At 39.4% G+C, this 13,499-nt stretch overlaps 1 protein-coding gene across 1 annotated transcript; it reads right to left on the bottom strand.

Moving 5' to 3' along the window:
* Window positions 1-6,759: 6,759 nt before the first annotated feature.
* On the bottom strand, window positions 6,760-11,141 carry LOC111235246 (RPE-retinal G protein-coupled receptor-like). The gene is made up of 7 exons (XM_022763644.1): window positions 10,737-11,141; window positions 10,253-10,409; window positions 9,648-9,769; window positions 8,908-9,061; window positions 8,668-8,785; window positions 7,074-7,187; window positions 6,760-6,924 (listed from the first exon to the last, which is right to left on the bottom strand). Exons 1-7 carry the CDS (start codon window positions 10,813-10,815, stop codon window positions 6,781-6,783), a joined length of 888 nt encoding a protein of 295 aa, XP_022619365.1. The 5' UTR covers window positions 10,816-11,141; the 3' UTR covers window positions 6,760-6,780.
* Between the last annotated feature and the right edge of the window lie 2,358 nt (window positions 11,142-13,499).

Below are 13,499 nucleotides of genomic sequence, written 5' to 3' on the forward strand. Positions count from 1 at the left end.
AGGAGAAAAGTACTCATGAAGAAGAGTGCAGTTTAGGTTTTTCCCGTTGGGTGAAATCTGCAATTTCATGCTTTCAAATCAGTTGAAAAGAGACAGGAAGAAAAGAAGGAAGGACGCAAAAGAGAAAGGAAAAAAGGGAGAGGGAAAGAAGGATGGTAGGAGAAAAAAGATTTGCGCAATGCATTGATAGCCCCCTGAAAATTGAATTGATTAATGTATTATTTTTGCCCTTTCCATATAGACAAAACATATACAATGTACTGAATTATATTTAACATTTAATGCATTTTTCTATCTTTTGACCAAAATAATCTGATACTTTGATGTCGAGTATCTGGCAGTGTTGTCCAGCTCTGTTCTGATTGGTTCCTCACTAGAGTAGATTCACTCTCAGTCATGCAGATCACAACCTCCTGAGCGACAAATTTGTTTGTCTGTGCTTGTTCCTCTTTGTGATGTCTGTTTCACAAAGTTCTCTGTTAGACTGAAACGCCGCTCTGTTAAAATTCAATTTTCCGGGAGCTTCCAGTGCAGTGTGCAGCTCTTTGTCTGACTTTTGCCTTTTAGTCTGTTTTTTGATCCAGCGTCCTGTCACATACATCCTGTTTGTCATTGCTCTCGAGATAACAATGTCGGTCTGTCCGCCACTTTGGTCCAACCATTAATTAGATTTATCTCCAAACAACACTGTGCCTAACAGAGCTGCTAGCATGACAGTAGAGTCTTAGTATTACTTAACAGGGATTCAGTATTTATAATTTTTTTTTTTTATTACAGTGCAACAGTGCTTGAGTAAGTTGTTACTTTCTAACTATGTAATTGAAGAATGTACATACTGTACTGATACTGTACACCAATAATAGGCTGGGCCTTTAAACAGTCAAACAATAGATGTGTTTATATAAGTGTCCTGTGTGGAAACTCGACAACCTGACGCAGATGGAACTGGAAAGCAATACAGAATTAAATATATATGTCTTTTAGAGGGTACTGCATGTATATTGCATTTGAAAGATAAGGAATACTGTTTGATAGCATAATCCATGTAGCTGAATGGATTAAAAACAACAATGTGTGAAATCCATTCATTTAATCAAAGCGTAGTTTAGCTGCTCCTCATGCTGACTGGAGAGTTTCATAACTGACTTGCAGCACTGCATGTGCACATACTTTGCCCGCATAAACGGAGATGTGTCCCCTTCAGTTTCAGGGAATCAGCTACATTGTAGGAAAACTGCACCTCCTCAGCCACGTCCTGAAAAGACAATTGATTAAGTTTTAATTAGGGGTGAAAAACATCTAATGGAAAGGAAGTAGTGAGTCACATCCCACACGTTCTTGGGTGGAGCATATTTGATGTCATGAAATGGTCTTAACCTCATGACTGTAAGAGTACAAATCATCTCAGTGACATTCACTGCACAGCACAAAATGTTCTATTGTATATTACCCTACACCACAGCGCGTGCATGTGTGTGTGTGTTTGGATGTGTGTTAGTCAGGGTGTGAATAGTGTGAAGTGGTCACAATACTGTCCACCCTATACTGGTCAAAGTGAGCGGTTTAATGAATTAAAACAGCGATTTCTAAAGAGCAGTGACGCACAGCTCCACTTTAATCCAGATTACATGGGCACACTAATCCTGTAAAAATACTGTTTCTTTAAAACAAATATGTTTTTTTTTCCTCATATGTAAAATGTTAGGTGTGTATTTAATTGCTGTCTTAAGAGTTTACGTGTTTACAACACTGCCACATATCCATTTGTTAACATGGAAATCACACTGTGTACAAATGGTATGATTTCCCAGGTTCAATGAATTGATTGGAAGAGCAGCTGTGTTCAGCATTACCACTGATTGTCCTGTGGCTGATCAACAAGAGCGTGTGTGTGTGTGTGTGTGTGTGTGTGTGTGTGTGTGTGTGTGTGTGTGTGTGTGTGTGTGTGTGTGTGCGCGAGCGTGCAGTCTTATGGGTTAGGGGTTATATAATCGGCTTCACATCTGACAGTCAAGATAAGTGATGGAGCAAAGGGGAGTGTGGGCGACCTGAGGCAGCAGTCTGACATTTCACCTCGTTTTTGTGCTTGGCTGAGCCTGAGGTCGATCACGAGGCATTGAAATCACTGTCTGATTCTACCAAAGATGGAATTGTAGGAACTGACACAAATATGACAAAAATTATGTACTCCAGGTTGGGCAGACTCTGTTCACCCCACCCTTCACTGAACACCAAAGGGGGTTATGTGCACAATAAAGCTTTAGAATAGGGCTGGTCGGAGAAACTGGGCATGGCTACAACATTTTTTCCCTTATGTTTGAGTTAGATCTTGTAACATAAATGTTGTATCTCTAAGTAACAAACTGTTGTTATTTCATAAGAAAGATAATGATAATTAAAAATAATTTCCCATAAGCCTCAATTGTACAGTAGCATGGCTCTAGAGTCTTTGTCTTGTTTTAAAAAAAGAAAAATAGATGACTTCTTCTTTTTTTTGACATTTTTGCCTTTATTGAGACAGTACAGTGAGAGATAGACAGGTAATTCAGGGAGAGAGAGAGAGAGAGGGGGGATGAAATGCAGCAAAGGGTCACAGGTCAGACTCGAACCCATGGCCGCTGAGGTTAGTACTAAGCCTTAATGGTACGCGCTCTATCAGGTGAGCCACCGAGGCGCCTTAATGTGTAACATTGCAAACACTAACAGATCTGTTTGTGTTTGGCATTATATTTTGTTATAGTTACCATTGACACTTTTCAGACATTTTTCAGTTATAGCTTAATGATGCATGTTCATGTGCAAAAGTAACAAGTAAGTTGTTACTGTAAGTACAGTTGTTACCCCTGATCCTCGTCTTCATTCTTTACAACTCCCCCCAACTCTAGCAACTGGCCAACAGTTAGGAAATACAGCGTAACATTACATTAGCACAAGTTAACTGTTATTTATTTTCAGAGTCAGCTGATTCTCCTTATCTGAGATGGAAAAATTCATTCATACAAAAATCACAGGATCTGTAGCTTGTTGTTGATTGTCACCAGTATTATCCTGTGTTATGACCATCTTCATCAGCCCCTATATTAGTTTTTAGTTAGGAACTGCTGATTCATATAACTTCTTATTTCTTTCTGAAACAGTCCTCACTCTCTTCGACTCCCTCTTTCTCCTGAACTCGTGCTCATGTTGCTGTGTAATCCTCTCAAAAAGCCCATATGAAAACTTCATTGGTTGACCAGACATAATCCTCAGTGAACTCTAAGTACCTGAATATGTTTGATTCTAAGAGAGGGAAAGCTGATGAAAAAAAAAAATGAAAAAAAATCAAACTGTGGTCTCTTGCCAGACATTTGGATTCAAAGTATAACATAATCCAGCATCTGACGTAAATCTGTGGCCAATGTGGTTTAAATGATTAATCTGTGAACATCATCTATGACGACAAGTCATTATTAGATACTAATAAACTCTATGAACAGAGAAAAAATATTTTTCATTTCACAAAGTAATACTTAATCTCAAACATTAGTGACTGCTAAACATTGAACATGAACAACAACATAAACAGTGAAACATGCAGTATTTGCTTTGTGTTAATGTGACAATCTTACTTACTGTACACGTTATTCGATCTTTTGTTATGTCAATGATCCTCTGCTGTTTTGATCCTTGAAGAAAATGTATTTTAACTTTATATCAATAGCCTTTTACCATTTTACAGAAGACAAGATAGATGCTTATTTTCTTAAATAAAGAAGAACTAGAAAAAGTCTAAATGAATAGAGCTGGATGGGCTTGCTACTATTGTAGATTTAATGTTAATTTTATTTTTCTATATTTATTGCATAATGTTCTTTAAAACAGTAAAACTCCATTGATCCATGTTGGCAGCTGATCGTGGTCTGCAGCAGTTTAGGAAGTGGGCTCAGAGTAGCTCTTCCCAGCAGATGACAGCCTCATATGTCCATCATTGTCTGGGGACTTGGATGTTCACATCATGAAGGTTCTGGTGTAAGTTTATATTGATTATAAATAAAATAATCTCAGGACTCGTGCATGTAAGATTAAATTAATCCTTATTTCAAGAACATTTCATGACATCGGAAAAGTCTAATCCACAGTTTTTTCCTGCAGATGATCGAATTAGCTGGAATAAATGAGAACGATGTTGATGACGCAGGGGCTGGGTTTGCCCACTGTACATGTGTCATTACCGCATAATTATGCAACAACGCGCTCCACTGACAGGCTGTCATCAATTAATCTGCTTAGAAACACCAAGTGGGGATTCTACTGTATGCTGCAACCTCTGGGTGTTATCTTCATTGCGCCAGTTGAATGTCTACTTCCCTTTTAAATTCGCTGACACACGTCCAGTGGTGGAAGAAGTAGTGAGACGTTTAACTTGAGTATAAGTAGCAATAACACAGTGGAACAAAATTTACTTGCGGAAGTATCGAAATAGACTTATATTGCCAAATGTAAAAGCACTCATTATGAAGAAGGGCCCATTCTAGAACAATATAATGGATTATAATCACTGATGCATGAATGTACACATCACTTTAATGTTGCAGCTGGTGAGGTGGGTTAATTTAAACTACTTTATATACTACTGAATAGCCTAAGCTAAAATCATACGCTAATTTATTTTTTGATTACATTTTGTTTTAATAACCTAAATCTGGAAAGTAATTAATAACTCAAGCTGTCAAACAAATGTAGTGGAGTAAAAGGACAGTAGTCTCCTCTGAAATGTTGAGGAGAATGAAGTAGCATAAATTACACCGTGGGTATTCTGCATGATTATTATGGTTCACATGTAAGATGAGCATCCCACTAATTTTTTTGATGATGTAACACAGAAAAGAAAAAAAAGCAGTGTTAGACAGTGTTAATCTTTTATTAATTAGCCAAGAATTGCTATATTTCTGCAAGTTGTCATTATTTTAGGTTAATCACTTGCAAAGGAAACAAACTGGCAGAACAAAATAATAAATCCAATTAATATTTTCAACCCATTACAATAAAATGGAAATACAAGTTCACAGGATATCACAGAGACCAAGAAGTATACAAAATCTATATTTAACTAAATTGTACAGTAAGGAATACTTGTCATCTGGGCTCTTAACATCTGAAGTCCAAATGTTCTCCACTAACTAATCATTAATATTTCTAAGAACTTCACACTTAAAACTATTCATCCATTTACATGGGAGAGTTAGGGTGTGATTAGGCCTGTTTGTTCTGTTGAGGATTTACATTGAGATGTCATAAATCACATGGATGCAACATGGTGCAGAAATTCAATCTGTGTAAATATTCCTAGTGTTTAAAAAGTGTCCACCTTCCATTTTTTAGGCCAGCAGCTCTTGTAATGATGTTATTCCATTTAGAGACACGCCCCAATCCGACCCTAAGTCTGATCATGTGTTGTTTTTTAGTTACATTCCTCATTATCCTGTGCTATACTAGCTCATATGCAATATTAAAACCACAACAGTGGACAATTTGGTTTTTGAAACCTACTGTAAGAATATTGATTATATGATAACCAGTGCGTTACGGTGTATTGTTTAACACTTTGGTTAGACAACACATTTCAAAGAAATGTCAATGTAATTCCCTGTTTTTTCTATGAGGTCTGTGTGAAACAAAGTCATACATGCGCAAACATTATAATTGTACCATTTAATGACATTCACATGTTTAATTAATAAATGATGAACTAAAATGTGTCTAAGTCCAAATTTTCCAGCCTAATCTTTACTCATTTATTTAATCATTTATAAATTTTATTAAGTAAATACCAATAATGAATTACTCCTCCTTTATTTCATACGCAAATCCGGAGGCGAGAAACACGTCCAGCTCATCTACAGCCAGCGACTAATCTCTAACTTGTTGTGGGGGCTGTGTATTGAAGAATAGTCCTCTTGTGGAGTGGATTAGTGCAGTTCTACTCTGGCTATCCCTCATGACTTCACAGAGCCTGACGGGACATCCGTGGCATGCACACATTTTCACATTTCATCGACAGCTGTGATAAAGAGTGTCCCCAGGCTCCGGTCAAAAACGTCATAAATCTGTGACATTAGCCCTCGGCTATGATGTTTGTTTGTTTTGTTTTTTCTGAATTAATTTCTTTTAGACCTTCCCTCCTCAACCGGAGGATACAGACAGGTAGCAAAAATGTTTGAATGGCTGTTTGCCAAGGGGACTTTTGCACTGAAGACATACTTAAGGATTATTGACAGAGCTCAGATGACAGTCTCTTGGCAACAGAGGTGTTGGCCAGTGAACTAGTTATTTATATCATGCTTCCGCCAAAAGAAAAGTCATGCTACATTGAACGTTTAGGGTAAATAGCTAATATTCTTTAAGAGAATAAATTCCAATATTTGCCATAATGTGCATAATTTGGTTTGAAGCTCCATACTACTTTCCTTGTAGGACTGTTTGTATTTTCAGTCAGCCAACATGAATGACGTCTGTTTTCAGTAAACATTTCTTAAAAGATGAAAATAATCACCTACTTAATAAAAGAAAATTCCAATAAGTTTGACAATGACCTGAGAAATCATGAGTTTGTTATAGTTTGTTACATCCTTTACGAAACACAACTGCAGAAACAATGAACCACAAATCCAGGACAGATGTGTGCAAGGGACACCATTGCTCAAGACGCAACACATGCACATACACTCACAAACAGAAACATGTAGGTACCTGTCAGAAACCACCAGGACAGTAAGAGTGTGTGATTATTGCATGCTCAGTTTATTTGGACTTGTTCTCAATTTGAGGCACATCAATCTTTTCCCCGGTGAGGAATTGCCAGATGCCTCCTCTGTAGTTCTCATTTCCCAAAGCGTACAGGAAGACATTAAAGGTTGGGGAGGTCTTAGCCAGGATAGGAGCCATCTGCAGAGACAGGTGCAAGCACAACAAGGCTGTTAGAGCTTAAAAAGACCTTAAGGAGTGATCAAGTTAAGTCAGGATTCATATGTTTGAATTATAGTGGAATTACATTAGAGAGTATTTGTGTTCATGTACTTATTAGTTGTCCTTACCATCCTGAGCTTAGGGGAGACCAGGTTGGCGTTCTCCACAGCGGCATAGAAAGCCAGGATGCCGTAGGGGCCCCAGCAGAACAACATAGTCTTAAGAGGAGTGTTGGGGTTGAACTGCAGAGGGGAAACGACAGAGAGAGGCAGAGCGGGAGGGATAAAGTGGAGGAAAGAGAGAGAGAGAGAGGGGCAGAGAGGATCAGAACAAGTATGATTAGTCACCAATCAACCATAAAGAGTGAAGGAGACAAAAATGCCTTGTGTTTTTTACTAGGGGGTAAGTCACCCGCCTGGGATAATGTCTGGGAGAAACAGAACTGTGTCTGTCATGCGATCATTCAGGCTCAGCTAGGAACCTGAAAGAGCTAGTGAGTAAAGAGGCAGGTTGTTGTAATCCTGACTCTTTCTGAGTCAGAGCCTACGCATACAAAGCAAAATTTAACTCCATAATATCAAGTTTTCGCCCTTCTTTTCCTTCTTAGGAAGCTTTATAGTTTTTTATAATTTTTATCCCACTGTCTGACAGTGTCATATATATTCTGTTTCAGCTTTTCCAACTCTCCACTGAGGCTGCTGAATGTGATGTTTACATTGAATTAAATATTCAATTCAAAGACCTTCAATCAAATGGAAATATTCTGGACATCCTGTCCTTTGTCTTTCACACATTCGCCCTGACATATTTAGGAGTCCTGACGGTTTGAACAAAATTTGTTTGTACTGAGTTTTCCCATTTGTGGGGGTTGGTGACATGAAGACTCTGAGGTATTTTTGAGGCTAGAGGAACATCAGACACATATTAGTCACATTTTATGGCATACATGTAATGCGCCCTACACATTGGTCGGTGTGTGACATTACATAATTTCATTGTCGTGGTGGAGGGCTTTTGCCGTCTCTACTCTGTGGCTTTTGTGTTTGAAAAGAAAGTGCCTCCAGCCAGCTCAGATGACTGTGAGTAATGGGCTTATGCAACATAAAGTGAGGCAACCTGATTCAGCCCCTGAGGAACTTCGCTATTGAACTGGCCATTCACAGATACATTGTTCTTTTCACTGCACACCGGCTACTGTCCGCATTCCCAACAACTGAAGCTCCCGGTCTTCCTGAGGCAATGACCTATATATGTCGCAGCCTGCACGCCCCCCATTCACTCTGTTTTGTTACTCTGAAAAAGGACCATGTGACGATGTTGTGCTTACGCTAGAAAGGGATGAAATAATTCCTCAGATTCCTTCCAGTGGGTGACGTCAAAACAGGAAGAATCTTTACGTGAACTGCATCGTATTTGTAAGGTTTTGTGCTTTTGGTTTAACTCTTAGTTATAACTGCCAGTTTCTTGGATTTCAGAATAAATTCTTAATTCCTCTGCATCATGTGTGTAATCAAAATTGAGTTTGGAGTAACTGAAGCAAAACAGAGCCAATCTGCCACTGTGTTGATATGAAAACAGAAAATTGCCAAGCCAACTTGCATCTGAAATCTCAGTCTGTATATCTACATCACTTTAAATACAGAATATACTGAATTCCTACTGAAAGGCACCCATTTTCAATCCTATTTCACTGGACTTGGTGGACTTTTTTTTAATACTTACCCTGGGGTTTCCAGTCTTCTTGAATTTCTGTGCAATGGACTGGTAAGAGGACATGACAACAAACATCTGGATGGCCATGTTGAAGATGCTCATGGGGATCAAGTAGGACACATAGTTTCTGTGGAGAGAGAAATGGACAAAAAAATCTGCATAAACTGCTTCTACTTAGGGACAGAAGATACCAAGAAATCTGTATTTATTTTGACGGCCCAGTGAAGAGCAGATGCATGTATACACTACCTGTCTCCCTTGCTGTAGTCCAGAGTGCAGCAGGTCCTGAGCGGTTCGTAGTCGTACTCTCCCCAGCCAATGAGGGGCATGGCGGACCAGAAGGCAGTGAAGAGCCAGATAAATACGGCCAGGGTGATGGCGCTGCTCCACTGCAGCTTTGTTCCTGACAAGAACAGGGTAAAAGAATTCATCTAAACTGCTTTAAACACCTCCAGCAATATGAATATATGCTTGACTACACATTATTCTCAATTTATTTTAAAGGTCAAGCCACAGCACTCTTCAGTCATAGCAAGGCTAACATTTAATTGTGCAATTAGAGCGGTTTGTTTTAACACGTTTGCCTGTAAATGATGTGACAACTGCAGGTTAGGAGTTGGATCACTTTCGTCTTCCGTTGTTTCCTGCTATGTAATGATGGCTACAAATAGCAGTAGGGTCTGATGTTATTTCTCAGAGGTATAGTGTTAACACTCAAGTCTCCTGGGTTGCAGTTCTATTTGGGTATCTGTTAACAAATGTTCTGTTTAGTCATGGTGATTAGAAAAAGTCTGTGGTAACTTTAAAGACAACAGGCTATTTGTTGAAAAGCTTGCCTCTTCAGAGGTCTTAAGATGGGGGGTGGGGGGCAAAGAACAAAAAACCTGCTCAGTGTGTGTGTGGATGTCATGTGTGTGGGAGGAAGGGAAGTGGAAAACATTTGGTTTTGTCATCAGCTGCTCAGGGACTGAAAGCAGGTGTTAACTTACTGGTGCAGTACTGGTGGTATCTGTCCCAGGCAATGGCGGCGATGAAGTGGATACTGGCCAGAGCTGTCATGAAACCCTGGAAACCGTGAGTCTGGCATCCTTCAGAGCCATAAGGCCAGTACCTGGAGACAGAGGGTGTGTTTGTATAGATGAGGTTTTTGAGTCACCAACAAAGAATTTGTAAAAATGGTCCCTCCAAGGGTGAGCTGACTGTAGCAGGGTGCAATATAATAGCTTGATCTAACCAGCCATGGATATATATAAAATATATAAATATAATATATAAAAATAATAATAACAGTATATACAATCCCTGGACTAATGGACACTGAGATCAGCGTCTCTCATCTCCTGATTACAGCTTGAAAATCCTCTGCTTCTGCACATCATGACACAGGCTCCAGCAGTGCATTGACCGCCTCCCCCACCCCTTTACTCTACAGCCTCCCTGTATCGCTTATCCAGCCATATGTAGATTATTCACCTCGAGAACAGGTAGCCATTACTGCCAGCTGTGTTATTTGCTCATAACATGTATTTTGGCCACATACGGTCTGACCTTATATATTGATTACGAAAGAGGTGGTGGTTACATCATCACTCACCTCAGAAAGCTGGAGAAAGCGGCGATGGTGGCGTTCATGGAGATGCCCATATCAGCCATCGCTAAACTGAAGATTAGGAAATTGCTGGGGGTCCTCAGCTCTCTCACTTTGAGGAAAGCAACGATTGTCACCGCATTGAGAAAGAAGCCCAGCAGACCTTTTGGCGGAACAGAAACAAACAGTTCAAATCATGAATGAAAGCAGTATATGCGTCGATGAATGGAGATCAGAGCGCGCGCACAGGCAGCACCGTGACATTTCAAGATGAGACTAATCATCGCAGTCATGTCTTTTATTTACAGACTGCCAGCGGAGGTTAAGAGTAGTTTCGAGAGAAAACTACAGATCCTTTTCTCCTCACAACATTATGCAGTCAGTGACCGGGCGGGCGGCGTGAGGTCCGGTCACAGGTTAATGTCACACACAGTGGGCGCAGCCCTCGTAGTATTTGGCTGAACTCCAAGTGCAAGACGACAACACTCACCCTCCACCAGTAGACAAGATCCCAGGGAGAACACATCAAACTCGGAGAAGCCCTCGGGTAAAGGGTAAGACGCAACCATCCTGAAGCCGAATTGACTCAACAAAGTGCAGCTGTCACTGACTTTTCACTCCTCTCTGTCCGCTCGTTTACGATGTGCCTCAGTGTGACTGAAGAGAAGAGCCCGCTTTTAAAGGGGCATTTCACGTGAAAAGCATGCACTTTATTATGTAAAGCCCCCCTCGCTCCGTGTCGCCCCAATCCGTGCAGGAATGTCTTAATGAACATAACCACACAAACCGCAGCCCTTAATGCGTATTTGCCCACCGCAACAGTAAAGCCGTCAATTAGTTACACAACAAGCCTTTGTGTCTGTGAGAGAGGATGCTGATGTCGCTGCTGATGTCAAACGAACAGACGCTTGATGCAGCCCGTAGGGTCTGTGTCGCTTTAAGGAGACACAACAGGTGTCTGTGAAGCTGCAGCCTCCTGCCAACCAGAAATACACTCACATCAAATGAGGAGACAAAGCCCTCAAAGATTTCCTCCATGAACAGTAAGCATTAGTGCAGGCGAGTGCATGACTCTTTGATCCAAGGTTACATCCAGGGCCGACAGTGTTGAAAATATAGGCTCCATGTGAATAAGTGTAAAGACATGTCTCTTATCTGCTGGCAAAAGATAATAATACATAGATTTATTATTTCCAGATTTCAAGCCTCCTCTATGCACATCAACGCTCTGCAGTTTTTAAAAAATGAACCTGATGTGTTTCAATTCATTACAGTAACTCTGCCCATTCTCTGATTAATGACAAAGTGATTATTGTGAATACACTACACAGGATCCATGTGAGTATTGTTGTTCTGGATCTTTATTAATCCTTTGACCCATATGGCAGGACTTTTGTTTTGACTAGTGAACATGAAACTGGACATGTCAGCATTTTGTTTTGTGGGACTCTTTTTTGTTGTTAGTTTCCAGCAGATAATAAACCTTTTGACAGGCACACTGACCTCAAGAGATTAAACCAACTCTACATCTGCTGGAAATGATAAGAAGACAAAATAAAAATTGCACTTTTTGGAGCTGCAGACACAACAGAGGCTTGATTCGGTTTGTTTTTTTTTTTTTTACTGTGTAATACTGGCAAAATGTGGCGTACAATTAAAGTCTGTGTTCCAATTCAGTTTTAGCTACGTAAAAGTGTGTAAATGACACAAAATCCTGCCATCATCCCCAGTCTTCAATGGATTTGTCATATTTCAGTTGCGACATCATTTGCAGCTTTTCATGCCATAGGCCTGGAGGGGGAAACAAACCTGACATTGTGTGGCTGAGGTCTGTCTCAGTTTTAGGATTATAAGATCAGGAATCTTATGAAATATAAGTGAAAATGTAAAAAGTGTTAAATCATATAGAAATGCAAATGGTCCAAGATCCCTTTATTTTTTATTTTATTTTTGGACACTTTACATCTCCATCTTATGATAAATGGCTAATTTGGTATATTCATTTAAGCACTTGTATAGCAGATTATTTATGTGGCCATAAAAATAAAAATAATCATTAAAGTATCTGTTAGATCTGAATATGGAGACACTGTGAGGAAAGACTGAATTTCTTTCAGTCGTCTTATTGATGTTGAAGAAAAACGCCCAAATCCCTGTGTCCTCAGCTGACACCTAAGTGTGCAGCTCTCACATTTTATTTCTTTGATAAGTACTAAGTGTATTTATTCTAACATTACTGTGTTATGTCTGTTCTTATGAGACTTTTTACACACTAAGAATGACATAGCACCTTAAATAAAGCCCAGTCTTCTGGTTCATACAATATAAAAAGGGCGGCTTTATTGGCCTCAGTAAATAAGATTAAGGACTTGCAGTGCAATATGGAATGTTTAAGTTTTTCAACTCGATTGCTCAACACGTTTAGAGCCTATTTACTGAACTGCACGGTTCCAAAACCGCACATACTGAAAGACCTGTGACCCAGAGGGATTTAATACAAATGGTTAAACTGTGCAATAAAACTAAGATACATCTAAATCTACAGGATGGGTGAAGGAAGACTTAATATGAGGCACACAACACACAGACACAGAGACAAAGAGAGAGACCACAGTATATTGAAGATTTCCAAATAAAGAAATGAATCTGCTATTATTAATCTATAATCTCTTTTAAACTTTTTGTTGCGTACTAAAACCTCTGACCTGGCTCTGTGGTTAAATGTGGGTCAGATGTAAAAAAAAAAAAAAAAGTTCTGGCTGCCAAGTTGTTCAAACACATTAAAGGCCCCTGAGTTTCACCATCTCTTCAGACCACAGTCGGCACGCTTTGTAGTGCCAGCCAAGTGTTTACGCTGAACTTCCAGTGTGATGAAATAAGAAGGGGAACACAAGGGACAGGTGCCAAATTACATGTAGTATTTACCTACATTGCAAAACAAAAGCTTTACAATCTGAGGTATTTTTGACCCAGTAGTAAGGATTGTGTCTTAATTATTTACTGAGAGGAAACCTAAAGGCCACTGCGAGTCTCTCTCATTAAAACAGTTTTAACATACAGTTCTTACTATTATAGTTTTTTTTCTTTTATTCTGACAATTTGTGTTGGATTAGAAAATACTATTAAGTTTCCTGTTGGTGAATAGACTGTGTAATTTATGTGCAGAAATGTAAGGAATGAAATGGGAGGAGTGATAAAAGGGGGGAATCTGAATGGAAAAAAGGATGATGTAGGTCTGATTGAGCACAATACT

The sequence above is a fragment of the Seriola dumerili genome, unplaced genomic scaffold, assembly GCF_002260705.1.
Source record: "Seriola dumerili isolate Sdu_G_001 unplaced genomic scaffold, Sdu_1.0 BDQW01000478.1, whole genome shotgun sequence".
Classification (NCBI taxonomy): domain Eukaryota; kingdom Metazoa; phylum Chordata; class Actinopteri; order Carangiformes; family Carangidae; genus Seriola; species Seriola dumerili.

What these genes read in the sequence shown, in the direction of transcription:
- LOC111235246 (XM_022763644.1), bottom strand. Translation starts at nt 10,815, where the DNA reads ATGGTTGCGTCTTACCCTTTACCCGAGGGCTTCTCCGAGTTTGATGTG. An exon ending in GCTTTCTCCAGCTTTCTGAG is followed by an intron (nt 9,770 to 10,252) that starts GTGAGTGATGAT and finishes CTCTGTCTCCAG; the next exon opens with GTACTGGCCTTATGGCTCTG. An exon ending in GACTACAGCAAGGGAGACAG is followed by an intron (nt 8,786 to 8,907) that starts GTAGTGTATACA and finishes CTCTCTCCACAG; the next exon opens with AAACTATGTGTCCTACTTGA.